Here is a 19087-nt window from a genome sequence, read left to right as displayed (position 1 = left end):
AAATCAATGTATAATTATTACAGAAAGTAAAAACACAAACAAGTGAAAAAGAGAAACATAAAGAGCGTTCGTGGGTCCACCTGCCCAGAGGCAACCACCATTAACACCATGGTATAGATCTTTCTGAGGTCTTTCGCATGCATGTGTATAATTACTGTTTTTTGTTTTGTTTTGATTTTTGTTTTTTACAAAAGCAAGATTATACTATACCTGCAGTTATGTGCAGCCTGCTCTTTTACCTAATATTACAATGTGAGTACATTTCCATTTCAATAGGCACATTTTTGCAACATCACTTCAAGGCGCTGCTCATTGTATTCCAGGCCTTCCATTGTGGTAGGAGGGGACCATAATAAATTCATATGTTTAGTACTGCGTCGTTTACAATTATTTTCCCCGATGACGAAAAGCGCAGAGGAGGCATAATTGATTTAAATGAATTGGAAATTAAGAAGTGAAGTGTGGAAAAAAAAAAATCCTTACAACACATGAAAAGCAGACAAAAGTACTTAAAGATCCAGAAATCTTAACAAAATTGTCCCCTGGAGTCTGCACAAATTACCAAAACCTGATTGGATATATTCATTTTAGCTTGCCTTGTTATTTTGACCATTGTTGTTGTACTTAACCAGTTTGTGTAGCCAAATTATCTTCAGTCCTGCTCATGTTGCTGCATCCTGAAGATTAAGGCAAACGGTGCACGGGAAGCATCTAGAGGAGCCCTGGCACGGAGTAGGCTCTCTATCAAAAGCTGATTCCTTCCTTCCATTAGCAGTATAAGGGCTAGCCTACCGCAGACTTTGGAGGATATTCTTTATAACTAACAAACTCACTAGGTTTCTTTCCCACATGCCATTGCTTCATCACCCCCAGTTCTGCCATCAAGGCAGAATGGGGCCTGCTGTCCTTTTAAAGAGAGGAGAAGCTCAAGCCATTCACCAGCTCGTTCTTCAGTAAGCATTCACAGAGATCCGGTGTGTGTCAGGCCTTTGCTCCAGGTGCTGGGGACATGAAAGGAACAGTAAGATGTGGTCCTCACTTTCAAGAAGCCCACAGTCTAGGTGGAAAAGGCCAAGTACACATTAAAATCCATGATGGTGAGAGGTATAGGAGCATAGAATGAGGGTACTTGAGTCAGGGAGGCTCTGTCCCTAGGGACTAATTTGTGAATGACTGGCTGGTGTCTCATCCCCCCATTCCCACATGTGTCACTGCAGGTCATCAATGCCATTGAGCAGGACTACCGGCTGCCTCCACCCATGGACTGTCCAGCCGCTCTACACCAGCTCATGTTGGACTGTTGGCAGAAGGACCGTAACAGCCGGCCCCGCTTTGCAGAGATTGTCAACACCCTGGACAAGATGATTCGGAACCCGGCAAGTCTCAAGACTGTGGCAACCATCACCGCCGTGTGAGTCTCATGGAACAGAGTGGTTCCTAGGTGTGGGTGGCCTCATAGTCAGGGTCAGGCCCAAGAGCAAGGCTGCTAGCCTTTTGATTTATTGACAGTGAGAATGAAGTGGCTATGCTTATCCAGTTTCTGGAAGAAACTCCAAGACTTCTCCTTTCCTTTTTCTTTTCCACCTCTCTAAAGTATTCCCCACCTCCAGCGTGGGCTATAGACAGATATCCAGATACCTGTCTGGGTCTCCACCTTCTGCTGGCTTCAGATAAGCTGGGAGCTGGGCTTTGTAATAATTGAACATATGTGATAGGAGTGGGAATGAAGCTCCACTTCTGGGAGATCCTGTTTCCAGAAGGTACCCTTTCTGGTAACCACACCAGGTAGAGCTACAGACTTGGAACCTTGGCCAACCTATTAGCAGGTAAAGGCCCTGATTGCTGTGGGACACAGAAATACAAACCTATTGGACTTATTATGAGCAAATGCACAGAACAACTTTCAGGCTCCTGTCAGCAACTGTCAGCTGTACGTTACTCATCTACATTGCAGTGTTAACTGATTTATTAATTGATCTTATCAATCAAAGCATATTGGACATTCATATGCTAAGCACTATGCCCATTGCTGGCAGTATAGAATGAACAAGAGTGACATGATTCCTGCCCTCATGGAGCTTAGAATCATTTAGGGGGTCATACCCAGATGATCACCCAAAGAAATACAAATGTGAGACCTTGATAGCCACTATGGCAAGATGGTGTGTGGTGTTGGAGAGCATGGATACATACTTCAGGGGGGCATCCCTGATGTTATTTCCAGTTGAGAGCTGAAGGGAGAGAATAAATGAAAGGAAGATGGGAAGAGAAAGACAGGTGTTTCAGGCCAAGGAACAGCATATGCAGAACCTCGAGGGTGGGAAGGACAGGGCCAGTGTGTTCAGAGTCCAGTATGTGAGGGGACTGGGTCAGGACTGAGGCTGATGAGGTGGGTGAAAGCCAGACGCTCAGAGCCTGTAAGCCCTGTTAATCCTTCTGGGCTGATTTTCAGAGAAGTGAGCCCCCATTGAAGGGTGTGACATGAATCAGGGTCAGTGTGAGGGTTATGGACATGATGCATCTGCATTTTTCAAAAAACACCAGGCTACAGTGTGGACCTTCTGTCGAGGACAAGGAACATGCATGAAGAAGATGGGCAGGAGAATATTGCAGCAATAATGACAGAGAAGATAGGGTCTTAAGTCAGAGTAATGATGCAGAGAGAGGTGGATGAGTTTAAGAGATTTTGGAGGTCAAATCTTTAATTCTTGGTGAAGGACTGGGCATGGGTGTTGGGAGTTGAGGGATATTGACATATATTGACATGACACCCTGCTTTATGGGTTGGGTAGCAGGGTGTGTCTACTTTGAGAACCTGCTAGAGAAGGTCAGTGGAGGGCTGCTCTGTTCCATTTATTTCAATTAGCTGAAAATAGAACCAGGGGGAAAAATATGTTACCAATAGATTTGGGAAGGTCATAATGAACTTTATATATTTTTTAAAGAACCAGATGTTTGGATGGTGAAGCTCTTCAGTTCTAGTTTACAGAGGAGTTGTAGGTCTTCTCTTCCCTCAAGACTGCATGCTGTGCCAGTCTACCTGTCTGGGCTGACTGATATGTAACAGAGTCCATAACCAAGGGTACTGGCCACCTTACCTCCAGAAGTCATGCTAACTCAGAATTCTGTAAGGAAAGAAGGGTCAGCACGGGCTCCCCTGTAATCCTCATTCTGTCAGGAAGGAATCCTCATCCTGCAGGAAGTCTATTGTCTGACCAGAATGTGACTCTGTCCATGTACTACTTCTACAGCTGTGGGGTCACCTACTCCTTTCTCTCTCTCCCTCTCTCTCTCTCTCTCTCTCTCTCTCTCTCAGGCCTTCCCAGCCCCTGCTAGACCGCTCCATTCCAGACTTCACGGCCTTTACCACCGTGGATGACTGGCTCAGTGCCATCAAAATGGTCCAGTACAGGGACAGCTTCCTCACCGCCGGCTTCACCTCCCTCCAGCTGGTCACCCAGATGACATCAGAGTAAGTGACAGGAATCGCCTCTATGCAGCCTGTGGGTGGGGATCAACGCTCCTTCCCTGCTATTGCTCATGGTGCGAGTCAAGTCTTGATTTCTGGCCTCACCCCCAGAGCTCCACTTCTGTATAGAACCAAGCCTGGTGCGGAAGTGCCTTGGAAAGATGGAAGGGTTGGGTGGCGAGGCTGAGATCCATCCTGGCCCCAAATGAGAGTTCTCCAAAGTCGTAGCCATATGTCATTTGCCTAATCATCAAGAGTCTATCCTCCATTTAAGTTTTTAAATTTAACCCATCAAAGAGAGCATCCAGATGGAAAGAACACAGCCAGCCAGCACTTTAAACAACATAGCGGGAGGAGGCACTGCACTGATTCAGCAACAATCCCAGACGTACGGGGGGAGCCTGGATCCGTACTTAGATAGCGCTTGTGAATAAGCATACGTTTCCATCCCCCACAAACTATTTACCAGTCTGCAGCTCCCACAGGAGTATGGAGGAATATGAAAACTAAAATTATTCAAATAAGATGAGAGCCAGAAAGGGTCTTAAACATCCATTAGTCCATCGTTTCCCCAAGAATGTTCTGAGCAGCACCCGTTCTGGGAAATGTTAATAGGTTCTCCTTGGAAAAAAGGTCCCCCGGTCAAATAAATTTGGGAAATACTGCATACTTTATCACCCTTTTGGAGACTTGCTACACATATTAGCATTGTAAAGGCCATGAGAAATCCTGAAATAAAGAAACCCATTTAAAATTATTAAATACTGCGGAACCGTATTTTTGAGGGGCAGAGTTTCATGGCACGGTAGGGTGGGAAATAATTATCTAGCTCTGCCCCCTTCCACTCAGCAGATTCAGAAAGTAGGTGAGTTAGTGCCTGAAGATCCAGGGTTCATGAGTGGCAAGGCAGGCGCTACAGCCTGCTTTCCTGAAGGCCACTTCTGTCTTAGCCTACCGGTCCACCCCAGGGGCACAGAGGGCCCATACTTTGCAGCACCCTGGGATGACCTGGAAATCTTCAGAAAATACTAATGCCTGACTTCCACTCCTAGATCTTCTGGTTTAATTGGTATGAACTGAGACCTGGGCTTCCGGGCGTTTAGAACTCCCCAAGTGATTCTCACATGTAACCAAGGCTGAGAAATGAAGTTGGCAAGGTCGAATTTTGAGTACACACACCCTGCCAGAGGGACTTCACCGGATGCCTGGGCCACAATGCGTATGGCCAATGTGGGGGGTTAGTAGCCTGTGACACACATTTCCCAAATGAGAGGATTGGTCAGTCCTCCAGGCAATTGGCAAACACTAACTGATGACCTGTTATGTCTAAGACACAGTGGCAGGTGCCAGGTTTTCCTTCTGCTGTGGGCCAACTGCTGAGTCCCAAGGATGAGGGGTGGTCCCATCCAGCCCCAGAAGCTGATCCCGGACTACTGCTTTGTACCCAGTCTGCCTGGAGTCCCATTCTACCTCTCTGAGATTGATTCTTGGCAGAAATTATGGAAGCTCCATTCTCCAGGGAGATGGTGCATCTAGTCTAGGATCCACTAAACATCAGAATTCATTTTTAAAATGTGGGTTCATTTTTCTGTTGATGTCTAAAAAAGGCACTCCCTGCCACTATGAATTATTGTCAGGCAGCACCAAAAAAAGGGGGTGGGGGAGAAACACTTACCAGTGGAAAACCAGCTTCCCCATCTTGCAGAGCTAACGTGGATGTCCTAGATGATTGGAGAGCCCGGATTCAGGGGCAGAAGTGAGTGCTTATGCCGGTGGGGCTGCTTCTGCTTCCCCACTCTAATGTGGCTGAGTATGGGGCCATCACCCTCTAATCCCCCACGACTGTAAGAATCAAATGTAGTAATTTCCTCAGTCCGGAAAAGGAAAAATTAAGGGATTTAGTTCAAAGTAAAAAATGTCCACATACTATTGGAGCAATTCAGTTTGTTTCTTGAGAGATAAAAGATGGAAAAAGAACATGAGCAACTAAATAAAATAGATTGCAAGACAATTTGTGAATTCGAAATTCGAGCATGCCTCTCAGAAGTGTTTGCTGAAAAGGCATGGACAATTTGACAACCTGAGGCAGCTGCAGCCCTGAGGGGATTGACCGCCAGCTGAAAGGAGAGTTTGAGGAGAGCATGGAGCCTCCTCCATGGGTCTGGGTACAAAATGATCTGCTATGCTAGGGACAGGGGCATTTGGGGGGAATATAGTCTGGACCTTAGAAGAGTTCAGAGAATACCCCTTCAAGGGTGGCTAAGACCAGGTAGTCTTGAATTTGAACCCCAGCTCCATTACCAATTATCTGGTGTGTGTCCTTGAGCATGTTACGTAATTTCTTTGAGACCTACTTGCCGTGTCCATAAATGAGCAAATAATAATAGTACCCATCTCATTGGTTTGTGGTGAGAGGCTAACAGAATAGTGCAAGCAAAGCACCTAGCCTATTGCCTGCCTACAGGATGCACACGGGAAATGATTACTGTTAAATAACTATTATTGACTTTGAGTGGTTTGTCAAATTTAGGAAATGCTTCATTACATATAAATGAGATAGCATATGGCACATGAGAAGTACTTGAACATGCTATTTATTATTATTATTATTATATTATTATTATTATTATTAACTAGGAAAAGAAGCATGGGTCTCCCCACAATTAAATATAAGTCATGAATGATTATATTAAGACTCACAGCTTAAACATGAATCTAATCAAAAGCCCTCTCCTAAACATATTACTTGGATTCCCGCTTGGGCAGATATTTGAAAGTTATTTTGAGATCACCCTTCTTAAAAATTCATGACATTAAAATTCAAACAGAGGCAGAAAATGGAAACTCAGGGGAAAAACATCAGAAAACCCAGCAAACCCAACATCTTTTCGATCTCAGTGGGTGATCACTAATTTAGTCAGAAAGCTCCACAGCATAACTAAAGCCCCATATAGTGTGTGCTTAGAGTGTTTAAAAAAACAACACAGAGAAAAGTTCCAATCCACCTAAGGTCATGGATACAATGAAGGGGCTGCTTCAGAACCCACAGATGAAGAACAGGGCACAACACTTCCAGGACTGTCTAAGTTGGAGGGGCCATTGGAGTCTAGGGCCACTGCATGAAGCAAGTGAAATTGAGCAAGAAAATAATCTAGGTAGACATTTGCCAAAGACTTGGGTAAACTTGAGTGTTGGATTTTAAATACGTTTATTTGCTATTCAACAATATCAAGAGCTTGCCTTCTGTGATGAGTTTTGATCGGTGAAAAGCTGCCTTAACACTAAAGTGTCTTTTTTTATGTCTGGCTTTCTCCCTCCTAGAGACCTCCTGAGAATAGGGGTCACCCTGGCAGGTCATCAGAAGAAGATCCTGAACAGCATTCATTCTATGAGGGTCCAGATGAGTCAGTCACCAACGACAATGGCATGAGAACTCTCATTTTCTGGGGGGAGGAGAGGAAGGAAAAGGACCAGGCTCAAGAGAGAACCAGAGGTTGACCACAGTGGAATGTTCTGGAAAGATTGGCTTCTCAGCTGAGAAACGCATGACATCAGTGAAGAAGAAACTGGACCTGTTCCTAATAGGCGACCTTCGTTTCTCAGTGACAGAGCATGTTTAAGATGCCTCGGGAAACCAAATCTATAATAATAAAAATATGGAAAAGTGATGTTCAACGGAAGTGAAGACAAAACAGTATGCATCGGGGTGGGGGGGTACCAAGAGTAAACTCGGCTCCCACCCTCAGGGCACTGGAGTCACCCATCCACAGGAAGAAAGGGAAGGAGGTAGAGGGAAGAAACAGGCAGTTTTCCATTTTCTTCCTCACCAATGACATTCTTTTCTTTTCTCCTTTTGTACTCCTCCCCACGAGCCCTCTCCCTTCTCCCACATCCATTCCCCTTTGCTCATGACTCGTGTAGGGAAGTTCCTTCAAACAAACCCCAGCTCCTGAGTCTCCAGATGTCGTTCTGTCAGTTGCCAAAGGACTTTGCTGACCACTGCATGGGGGATCCAACCAATTCAATTAATGTCTTCATATTGAAGAAGAGATGTACCTTCAATTGAAAACCTTGTTTTTCTTTTGTTTGCATTTTCTGCAAAAAGGAAAAAGAAACCACAAATTGGAAAAAAAAATAGAAAAACCTGTTTCCGTGTGCAGGAGCACACATATGTGTGTCTGTGTTCTAAAATGACTGTGCTTGTTCGTAACAGATGCAAACAAGAAAGAAGAACCAGGAAGTCTCTGCCCCCGGAAAATCCAAAGGGGCTGGAACGTATTGTTGGTTTTGTGTTCTGGTTGGCCCAGTTGGCCTATTGGCTCAATGGGGAGAGAGGGCAGGGAGAAAAATAAAATGAAAGGGGAAAAAACTCTCAGGAGCTTGCAAATTCAGACAGGAAACAGGTGAGTCGTTTGAATTGGGTGCAGTGTGGGCCATTCTAGAATGATACTGACTGATTAATTATTCTTGGTAACATCTGAAGAGAAGGAGAAGGAAAGTGTTTCTGGAGAATGTTCTTGCACATCCCTGGAATCTGCAATTCAAGAGATGGCAAGAGAGAATTCTTCTTACCTTATCTGTGGACTGGCTTAAGCCGTGTGGCATCCGAGGAATGTTTCAAATGTGTCTGTGTTTCTCTGCATTCCTTCTTGTACCTCATTGTTCAATTCACTTTTGTAAATTCCACCTAACATTTAAATATTTTTAATTTCTCCTTTTATCTTACTCTCCTTGCTAATTTTATCTGTCTAATTAAAATGAGCAGAAGCATGTCTGGGTTTACATAGAATGGTGTCAGAGTGTATGTTCTCACACCCCGGTGGGTCCATCCCCAAGGTACAGGAGAATCCTGAGCAGCTGTCCTTCCTTCTTCCCCTTGTAGGGGAGGGAAAAATATATCCTGGACCTTGTGACTCCCAAGAAGCAGATTATATTAGAATCGCTCTCATCCATGTGACCCAAAGGAAGAACTGAATAAATATGAGAGTCTGAAGCCTCAAATATGCAGCTTAAGAAGTCACTGGCAGATAAATATAAACAATCACCAATAATACACTATCAGCCTTGATTTCAGTTCGTATATTGAGTTTAAGAAGTTCATATCCAGGCCAATTTTGTAAAAGCCACTGAAGACTGTTTTAGACTGCTTGCTTGTGGTATGTCTGTGAACAAGCTTTTGGAGGGGAGAGTGTGAGGCCATAAAAGGAGCCATAAAGAAAAGAAAGGAGGAAAGAAAGAAAGAAAGAAAGAAAGAAAGAAAGAAAGAAAGAAAGAAAGAAAGAAAGAAAGGGAGAGAGAGAGAGAGAGAGAGAGAGAGAAAGAAAGAAAGAAAGAAAGAAAGAAAGAAAGAAAGAAAGGAAGGAAGGAAGGAAGGAAGGGAGGGAGCCACAGTTCCCATGTAGCTTATTTAATGCAAATTTAAGGTGAAATGAGCCTTAAATCTACCCCCTAATCTTGGGTAACATTGTACTTGGGGAGGTCTTACTTTCTGAAGCCCCTTCAAGGAGGCTCATTGGCCAAGGGATACAGTTCTGATGTAGGGGAACCCATCTTAACATATCAGCCTTGTGCTTAACCCTGGGGGGACAAGAGGAGATGGACAGAACTGTCCCAGCAGATTTTCATTTGCAAAGAGCCCCAACCCTGCTATGTAGGAGGTAGAAGAGAAAACTTCCCCTTATTAATAGCTTGCCAATTCCATGCACAATTTGCTAATTACCCCAAAGACCTCAATCCATGAAGTGTTCTTACAAGTCTAGGCAATTCAGCTAATCTACTCTCAATTTTCCACAGGAATGAATTTTAATTTGTCACCAAATTTCTCAGGCAGCATCCTTAATCTGAAATCCTCACTGCATCTCCACCAATGCCAGCCACCTTCTGGCTGTCAACAAAGCAAGGTCAAAGTGAAGTCATGTCATGCCCTTAGGTTGGGTTTCACCATAAGATCCCACAAAGGAGATAGAAAGTGGGAGAGAGAGAGAATCCAAAGTGCACACAGGGAAAGCATGAGGGGTCAGCAGAGCCAAAGCCAGGGCACCTCGAGACCTAGTTCTCAGTGGGAGGGGCATGACCAAGTTCTTGACATACCCCCTTCTCTGCAGATGCCCAGCACAGCTTCACATGCCAGGCTGCCCCCTACCCTACACTCCAGAATGTGGTGTGTCTCTAGTGAGTGAGATATCATGCCTTCCCTCTGTAGCCCAGGGTCAGTCATTTACCTCCCTGAGCCTCTGTGCCCTCTTATGTATAAACGGATAGTAGTAACGACCTCTGATAAGGCCTGTCTAACACTCCTGAGCAGCTTCTCTATGCCAAGCACGGTGTAAGTACTTCACATCTATGAACTCTCTTCCTCACAAGCATCTTACAAAGTAGTAGCAGATACTTTATTGTCCCCAGTTTTCAGATGAAGAAACAGACAAGACCTTTCCTACCTCACACAATGGTGGAGTCAGGATTTTGAGTCAGACAATTTGACTCCGTGCTCTTATCCACAATCCCAGGGGTCTCACACTTGAGCATGCATTAGCATCCCTGGAGGGTGTGTAGAAATGCACATCACTGGGCCCAACCCATGAGTTTTCTGACTCAGTAGACCTGGAGCGGAGTCCAATAATTGGCACTTCTCACAGATTGCCAGGTGGCCAACTGATGTTGCTGGCCCAAGGACCACACTTTGGAAACCACTGCACTACACTAACCGGCCTTCCTGGAATCAGTAATAAATGTGAAGTTCTTGACTCTGGGAGGGATAGTTATTAAAGTTCTTGAGCTACTCAGAAAGAGAGAAATGAACCCTCACCTTCTTGGACATGAAGCTATAGGAGCTGAGGCTGGTCTCCTAAATAGAGGTATCTGTGCTCGTTGGCAGTTTGGTGCCAGGAGACTTAACTCATACCTTCAAAAGAACTCCCCAGAAAAAATGCTTCCTGGCTGTGAGACCCCAGCCTCCAGATTTCAGTTAGACATGCTACTTTATCATCTGGCAGAGGATGAATTCCAATTCAAATTGTTTCTTAAAAACACACTTTGCACAGTGGGCAGTGGCCTGTGGCCCCCTGAGCTGGGCTAGAAAGATGTAAATCTACAGCCGTGCTACACAGCCCAGGATATGGCTTACAGAGACAGGCTCTGTGCCAGGCATGCCTGCAGCCACCAAGGGTCATGCGGGTGAGGACTGCACAGGGAACAGGTGGGCGATATTTAATCAGTGCTCCTGACTCAGGGGTTATGGGAATGGAGGTGATTTATGAGAAAGCCTTTGAGATTATGACCCACCTCTCTGTGTTCTCTCCTTGCCCCCTCTAATAAAGGAAGACAGGGATGAAGCGAGTAGATACATTTACAGAGCGGGTGTTTATTGTGTCATTTGAAGATCACTGGAGCTCATAGATGTCAAACAGGTACGGATAGTACCAAAATCACATGCCTACTCTCACCTACCACCTCCCTATGCCCCTCCCCCCCACAAAGTTATGTGTAGATCTGGGTCAGTGAGGTCCCGTAGGATAATTGAAATCACTGAGGTCCCCTAGTATAATCGAAATTAAGTAAAGGACAGAAGTTACCCTTGGCCATGCCTTTGTGAAAAGAACAGAAACCAGTGAGGATTGAGGAATACAACACCAGGAATACTAGCGGCAGGAGGAGTGGGATTCTGGGCATAAGGTGAGAATCTACAATGTGTCAGTTAAAAGTGCAAGACTCTTAACAGCTAGGGTTTATTCTAAAAAGGCTTTTGTGAGTTAGCCTGGGAACCTCATTATCATTTCAAAAGTAATAATGGCTTTGGCCCCAGCTGAGTAAGGGCATGATTAGGTCCCTGGCAAGTGAAGCAAGGGACAAGCACCACCATGATGGAGTATTAGCAACAAACAGGTAGCATCCAGGGTTCTCCGCCACCAAGAAGGCTCAAAGGACACTTATGATCCATGTCACAGAGAGCTTTGCATTCACTGAGATGCCTTGCAGTTCATATAGAAGTTTCAGGGTCATTTTCAAAATTGAAATGAGATTTTGTATGGTCTAAGATATCAATAGGGCTGGGGGTTGGTGATGGGAGATGGGAATCACTGAAGCCGCAGAAAGGTTGTCAAAAGGGGAGGGGGTGACTGGATCACACACTGAAAGGTCATTCAAGTTGATCGATGTTGAATGGCAACTATGTTCATCACCAGGGAATCTCTTGAGACTAGCAATTTCCAAATGAGAACAAGGGCACAGGGGGCTGATAACAAATTCTCAGTCCCTCTCAGAGAGTACCAGCCCTGGTGGTGGGCAGGTGGGGGTTGAGGTGTCCTACAGATCCTGTTTAAGGCGGGGGGTGTGATGGACAAATTTGGGCAGTGGTGGATGGACCTCCATTATGCGCCTGGGAGAAAAGGAGAGCCCTCTGCCCTTTACCCCTACCCCTGCATCCCTCCTGGGCTGACCGTGTTATTGCAGGCCCTTCATGGGTTCCTGTGTTGCCAGGAGTCACAACGTGACACATGGTGTCCCTTCTCTTCCAGAAACTTCTTGTGATCTCCGGAGTGAGAGTGGACTCAGGTCATGTCCTAGTCACCTCTGTATCCAGCACCCAATACACTGCCTAACATGTGGCAGGTGCTCAATACCTATCTGGTAATTTAAATAAATTTGAGTTGAGAAAGTTTTGGGTATCATCATTTTACCTACTGAAGTCCATGACCTGAAACAGCACACTTTTAAAGAAATTAGTCCCTAGGTATTCAGTTGGAATCTTTCTCACTTATTCTTAACTGCTATCAATTGTAAGCTATTCTAATTTTACTTTTGTGAAGTTTAACACACTCCTTTTCAATGCCGTCTGCATCTTTCACACGATGTCACGGTCTTCCCCAGAGAACCAGCCGGGGAAAGCAGCATCCCATCAGAGTGTCAGTCACTGTGTGAAGAACCCACCCGAGACACAGCAATGAATGCAGCCCTGTCCTTGGTACAACAGAGGCAGTAAGAAGGTCAATGAAGGGCAGTGAGCAGCCCATCCTTCTGAAAGTAGAACCAGGGCTTCTGCCTTGCCAGGTTGTATCCAGCTGGGTAGAAAGGATGGTGGGACTTCCTTTGCCAAAACTGTGTCTTTTACCATTTCCTGTATACTGGGACTTTCTTCCAAGAGTTGTTTTACCATACTAAATCCACCTTCATTCCAAGATTCCTGTAGCCACTCATTCACCGGGGGGGGGGGTAGGTCGGGGGGGAGTTTAATTAAGAAAAGAAAACAAAATTATGGACAGATAAGCCACTTTCAAGGTACTGATATGCTAAGCACATGCTATTTTGGTCTTTTAAAATATAGAAATTCTCTTTTCTTGCATTTCCTTTTCTGCCATTTAAATTCATATCTGGGTGTACATTAGGAACTACTGTAGCTCTGGAAATGGCTTTCTGGCACAGAATAGATGACAAGTTCTAGCTACAATCTTTATAAGCAGAACTCAACTTTGTACATAACTTCCACAGGGAAATAGGGTGATGGGAGCACAGAGAACAGCACTTCCCTTGTCCTAAGGGGTCAAAGAAGGCATCCCCAAGGGAGGTCTGTTAAACTGGAACCTGAGGAGTGAAAGCAATTATCAAAATTGGGAAAAGGAGATGTGAGTGGTGGAAATGGTCTTGTAGGTGGAGGGAATAAAATGGATAAATGTTCCAAAGCCACAGAGGAGGTGGTATGTTTGTGGGATGACAGGCTGTTCAACAAGGCTGGAGAACAGTGCTGGATGTGGGTGCCTGGAGGGGTAGGCAGGGGCTAGATCATGAAGGATCTTATATGGCCTAAGGGATCTGGATATTGTTCTGAATGCAATTGGTGGAAAGAAGGTTGAAGCAAGGGAAGTATATTTTATATAAATCACTCTGGCCACAAAATGGAAAATGGAGTCGAGTGTACTAAACTCAGTTCTGGGAGACTAGTTAGGAGCGGTTGCGATAATGTAGGCAAAGGCTGATGGTAGCCTGGGTGAAAGTGTGAAGTAGCAGTGGGGACAGACTGATTCAAGAAACAGGAAGAAGATAAGATCAATAGAAGATGGAAGGGGATTTGCTGTCAGTGGAGAAGGAGAGTACAGTCAAGGATGAGATTCCAAATTTCTGCTTTAGGCAACTGAGTGGCTTTGTATACCATTCACTGAAATAAGGGATACAAAGGAAGAAGAAATTGGGGGAGGGGAACAATATGAATTTGAATTGCCCATAGGCCATTGGATACAGGGATCTATAATTCAGCGGAGCGCTCTGGGCTGATGGTACAGATCTGGGAGTCATCCTTTATCCAGATGGCCATTAAAGCTGTGGGAGTGGAAGGTTTTACTGCATGAGAATGTAAGAGCGAGGAGAGAAGTGGGCCCCCATGGAACCCTGAGAAACAGCCAGACTTAAAAGATGTTCAGGCAAAGGGAGGCTCACAGAGGGATCAGGATAGAGCCACTGCAGAGAATGAGGAAAAGCCAGGAGTGTGCAGTGTCCATGGAACCAAAGGAAAACCTTTCAGGGGGAGATAGTAGCCCGAGGGCCCAGGGCTGCCAAGGAGAGCTAATACAAGGTAGAGGTTGAAAACTTCCCATGGGTTTAACTGCAGGGGGTTCATGGGTGCCCTTGGTAGGGGCAGTTGCAGCACAAAACACTGGCTGGATTGAGAAAGAGAAGCGTAACTTCAAAGTGGTGGAGAAAATAAGGAGGTAGCTGGATTTCTTCCTCCTTTTGGTGGTTGTTACCTTGTTGGTTTTTTTGTTTTTTTTTTTTTTTTTTTTTAAGCAGGAAAGACTTGAATATGTTTGAAAGATACTGAAACAGAATCCATGGAGAGAGAGAAAGGAGGGTCACTGAGAGAGTGGGTCCAGGAAGGCAGGGAATGCAGCCAGAGGGAGGAATAGCTTAGAATACACAGTGGGCCCAATTGTTTATGGACGATGAATGAAAGGATGATGGCATGAGCTCCTAGCAGAATTTTGGCTCACTGGCCAGCCTCCTCACAATCTCATCACTTAGTTCCCACAGCCTCTTGTGCAGACGGTGGAAGAGCCACGATTGGACTCATGAGACTTGCCATCACACGCTAGTGCGATAGCAGGCATGCTCATTTCTGATGAAGGGGATGGGCAGAGAGTGTCAGGGTCATCTGAGAAAGGAATGGGAAGAATCACAGGCCTTCTTCTCACCCAGAATCCCTCTGGGGCTACCAATGAGACAACATTCAAAGTCCTGATCATGGAAGGGAGGCCTATGCCCACCTCTCTGGCCAAACTGCCCACCAGCCAAAACCTACTGCCTATCCAGACCCTTTTTACCTGGTTTCTATACTCATGGATATTCCTATGCTGAGGAGCCCTCCAACCCCCAGCCTTTGAGCCCATCAGGCCCCAGCTCAGGTGTCATGCGTCTGGTGAGGGTAGCTGAGCCTGCAGAGTCAGGCCCCTCCATATCTATCTCCTCAACAATTGTCCTTATTTCCATCACATTCAACCTTCTAGCCCATGAGCTCCTTGGACCGTATCCATCTGTATATCTCCAGCACCCAACACAGGGCCCACATGTAATAAATGTTTGTGGGAGGGAAGGCATGGCCAGGCCAGGGGAGACTAAAGCCGAAGGAAGGAATGTTCTGGGAGAGTTGAGGGTCAAGAAACTGGTGAGCTCTGGAAATTGGCTAAGAAAGCCTCAGCCGCAGAGAATATAAAGTGTGCCCAGCGGGGAGAGGCTGAGCTAGGATGGTAGTGAGAGGCCATAGGTGGTCACTCTGGCATGGGAACCAGGGCAAGCTCTGGACATCCTAAAAAGTGGAAGGACCTGACAACTGACCAACTAGACAGACCATGGGATTGGGATGTCTGTACTTCAAGGTCAGGTCTTAGCCATAGTGACGGATCCCAGACTCCCAGCAACTACAGTAGTAGGATGGGGAGCAGAGGGTAGTAGTAGCAAAGCAGAACTCCACACATTCATCCACCCAACATGTGTCAGACTGCTACCTGGCCAGGAAGACAGGTCAGATAGTTCAGGGAGGACCCTCAGCATTTCCACTCAAGCTTGGTATATGCTCAGGCAGGTCACCAGCCTCTTCAGCTGCTGCTTCCCCAGCACTCACATGGGACAGACCCAACTAAACCAGGTGGACGTGGGGGTCATTCTTGGGCAATCTTCACTGCTGCAGGACACAGTCCTGAGTGTACACAGCAATCTTTACCTGTTCAGATGCTGTGCCATGTGTTGATTGAGCAGGTGGGCAGCTACATGTGAGCTGGGGACTAACTGCTCTCATCAGGAGCATGAGCAGGAAATAAAGACTTCAGAAAGTGTCCCACCTCAGCTCTACAAACAAAACATACTGCTTCCAAATCTGACCAGTTAGCCTTTCTTTTGCTGGATTGCTGTGGTTCCATATTAACTCTTTGAGTCCCTCCACCCTACCCCACCCCTGGCCCCATGTTGAAGCAATAGGCTTGATGAGAGCCGAGCTCTGCTCCCCCAGCACACAGTAGGAAAGGTCTGGACCCAGGACGCAGAGCATACAGATGTCTGGCATTCAAGCCTATGGGCTTTGGCAGGCAGATTGGGTTCCCACTGTCTGATCGCAGACATCTCAGGGATCTCTGACCACAGAAGCAGATAAGCTGATTAAGGCTCCCATACCAGGTTTCAGTCTAGGAGTGAGAGCTGGGAGTGTTCTGCATTTAGAATTTAAAGTGCATCTTTTTATCAGCTAATTAAAGGAGGTGCTCCTGGGGTGGGGGCCGGAATTATGGCCACTTGAGAAGTTCTCAAAAATAATAATCACAAATTCAATTATGTAATTGGTAATAGAAATTGCTACAATTTTGAGTGTTTGCTATGAGACAGGAACACTGAGTACTTACACAACTGGTATTATCATGCCCATTTGAAAATTAGATAACTAATAAGGCTCAGAGAAGTTCCAGCGGCTTGTTCTAGATCACACTGAAGATTCAGGATTTGAACCCAGGTTATTTGCCTGGAGCATGTTCTCTGAATCACAAACCATTGTGCCACCTGAGACATCTGGGAATTTTTATGGACCACCCCAGGCCTGGCACATAGCATAGGTGATTTGTTTATATGCTAAGACTTTGGGTCTGTAAAACAGGGGTGATGTTGCTATTCCACGAGGTTTTTGCAAGGGTGAAACGAGGAGCCACATATAAATCACTCGGTCTTGTTCCTGGTTTTTAGGGAGTGCTCAGTAAATAGTAGCTATCAGTTCGTTTATTTTACTTCTAGGGATTTGGGAATATGACCTAAAAATAGAAAGCAAATTAGTGCCTGAGGTTTGTTGTAAAAAGTCTTCTTGCTTTCTGATAAAGGTCAACCCTTAACCTCTGTGGATTTGGGTTGGGTTTTTTTTTTTTTTTTTTTGAACTTCAAAGTTGCATGTACCTGTCATCTTAATCATTTCTGCCCTTCACCTTGCATGTTTACAGAGATTGCAATTGAGCTTTGCCTTGCTCCTAGGTGCATTTCCAGGCCACCTGTCATATTGGACCAATGGTTGGATTCTGGAAGCTTCTTCAACATGTTGCATAGGCACTTGCTTGCTTTTTCTCAAAGGTCAGGGGCCTGTCCTCCTGATACTAAAGCAAGTATCTTCTTTGGATTAAAGCCCAATATCTGAGCCTGTCAGTCAGTAGGAGGAGTTTTCTTCAACTAATAACTTTTCAGAGATTTTTTTCTGTGACCAAAAAGCCATTTTTGGAGGTCAGCCTACTGGGTTTCCAAAAGAGTACCGAGTATTCCATCGGTAGGCAAGTGGGTTTTAGGACCTACGTGTCCAAATTCTTCAAAATCATAATAGTCATGCATTTATTTTAATGTACACTAGAGAAAAATATATCTATCACACAAAATGCATGCATTTCTTTCAGAGATATTATTAAGTTTCCTCTTGGAATAAATTTATTCAAGTAAATAGTGTCTTGGTTTTAAAAAAAATACAGCAATCAAATGATAGCACAATTAATATGTAGATATGGCCAAAAAAAAATCATGAAGGAGAGGATTGAAAAACAGAGGCTAGGAAACCCTTGAATCCTTCTCACTTCTCTTTGCATTTTCCGCCCCTCCTAGACACGTCCCACAATATCCACTGCCCTGTGGCTTGTCCTAGAGTTTTAGCCAAAGTAATGCCTGACCCACCTCCTCTCTCACCTGGTAAGCCTCCTGGCCTCCCTTCAAACCTCAGCTCTCTTCAGGGGCATGCCGAGGTCCTCCCATGTGGGTCTGCTGCTGGTCCTCAAGGCCCTGAGCGCCCTCTGCCTCTCACTGTCATGGTGTCAGCTCTCTGTATTCTGATGCTCTGCTTATGTGTCTGTAATCCACTGTCCCAGACTGGGAGCTTCTCCAAGCCGGGAGCATGCTTTCCTCATGGCTGAATCTGCAGGCCTGGTGCTCAGCCGTCACACAGTAAATCTGTTAAGTAAATGAACTGATAATTGAATCCACGTACTTTTGCCATCAGTCGCCTCCAACCAGGAAAACAAAGGACCAAAAAAACCCGTATTGATTACAATGATTCTTCTTGAACTTCCCTCGCCCCAGGCTCAAGGTTGGGCCACTTCTACTACAACTCTTTAAAATCATGTTTACACCACCTGCTCACTTGGTTGTATTTGTGCTTTCACTCAAGGAAAATGCAGCAGCTGAGCAAGGCACCTGGTGGCGGGTGTCCCTGCAGAACAGAGCAGATGGCACCAGGACTTGCATCCACTTTGCCCATTGGGGGAAGGGCTACTTTGCTTATTGGTGGCCTCTTGTCTTACAATCTGATATTTTCCAAACGCAAAGGGCCTACTGCAACTTTGAAAGATATTCTCTCTGACATCCAATTTAACAATTAACAATTTTTTTATTGTTTTTTTTTTCCCACCATGGGGTTCATCTCCTGCTGGGATGTTTCACAGAGAGGGCAGTTTGCCAAGCATTAACTTGTCTGGCCCAGGGGGCATAACTGTACAGCTGATTTCATCGGAGTGAACATCATTCCTTTGGTCTTATTTGCAAACTGTCACATGGTGCTGGGATTCAGTTAACTGTTTGTGGTTCTGAGTCCTGTGATTAGCCAGAGAGAGAAAAATAAAAGGCCGTAGCATCTTTTCTAGACTCTAATGCAAAGGATCTAATCCAGGGGATGCTAAAACTTCTCTGTGAAGGACCAGAGAGTAAATATTTTAGAGTTCTGGGCCATAGGGTGTCGGTCACAACTTTTGCACTCTGCAGTCATAGATGGTATTTAGATGAATGGATGTGGCTGCGTTCCAATAAAATTTTATTTACAAAAACAGGTGGCAGGCTGCATATGGTACATTGGCCTTAGTTGCCAAGCCTGGTCCAACTAGTGATTAAAACCTCCTGCTTTTGAGTCAGGTCAACGTGGACACAACTTGCCTAAGGAAAACTAGAGAGACACTGGCTGGAGTCAGGGAGGTTGTGGCAAAGTACAGGAACCCAAAATATTTGTAGAAGCCTTACCAACTAAATGCCAATCCTGAGATTGATCAGCTTTGTGAGGCAGTCCCTACCAGTGGTGTCTTATGAGCATTCTTGAAAGCTGTTCCATGAGAATCAGATTGTTACTATAACCCTGTTTGT

At 45.3% G+C, this 19087-nt stretch overlaps 1 protein-coding gene and 1 long non-coding RNA gene across 6 annotated transcripts in view; one reads left to right on the top strand and one right to left on the bottom strand.

Moving 5' to 3' along the window:
* The window catches only part of EPHB1 (EPH receptor B1), a 474340-nt gene extending 466082 nt beyond the window's left edge, over positions 1-8258 (top strand). For all 5 annotated transcript variants that reach the window (XM_077865055.1, XM_077865054.1, XM_077865053.1 and 2 more), the window contains 3 exons: positions 1218-1411; positions 3317-3472; positions 6791-8258. In XM_077865055.1, the coding sequence (XP_077721181.1) occupies positions 1218-1411; positions 3317-3472; positions 6791-6899 (459 nt within the window). In that variant the 3' untranslated portion in view covers positions 6900-8258. The remainder of the gene's footprint in view (positions 1-1217; positions 1412-3316; positions 3473-6790) is intronic.
* On the bottom strand, positions 6925-18034 carry LOC144293862 (uncharacterized). The gene is made up of 2 exons (XR_013361238.1): positions 17648-18034; positions 6925-7564 (listed from the first exon to the last, which is right to left on the bottom strand). It is a non-coding gene; the product is annotated as an uncharacterized LOC144293862 (long non-coding RNA).
* Positions 18035-19087: the final 1053 nt, after the last annotated feature.

The sequence above is a fragment of the Canis aureus genome, chromosome 22, assembly GCF_053574225.1.
Source record: "Canis aureus isolate CA01 chromosome 22, VMU_Caureus_v.1.0, whole genome shotgun sequence".
NCBI classification, from domain to species: Eukaryota; Metazoa; Chordata; class Mammalia; order Carnivora; family Canidae; genus Canis; species Canis aureus.
The sequence above is the reverse complement of the archived record's forward strand: the minus strand, read 5'-3'. Positions and strand labels throughout refer to the sequence as shown.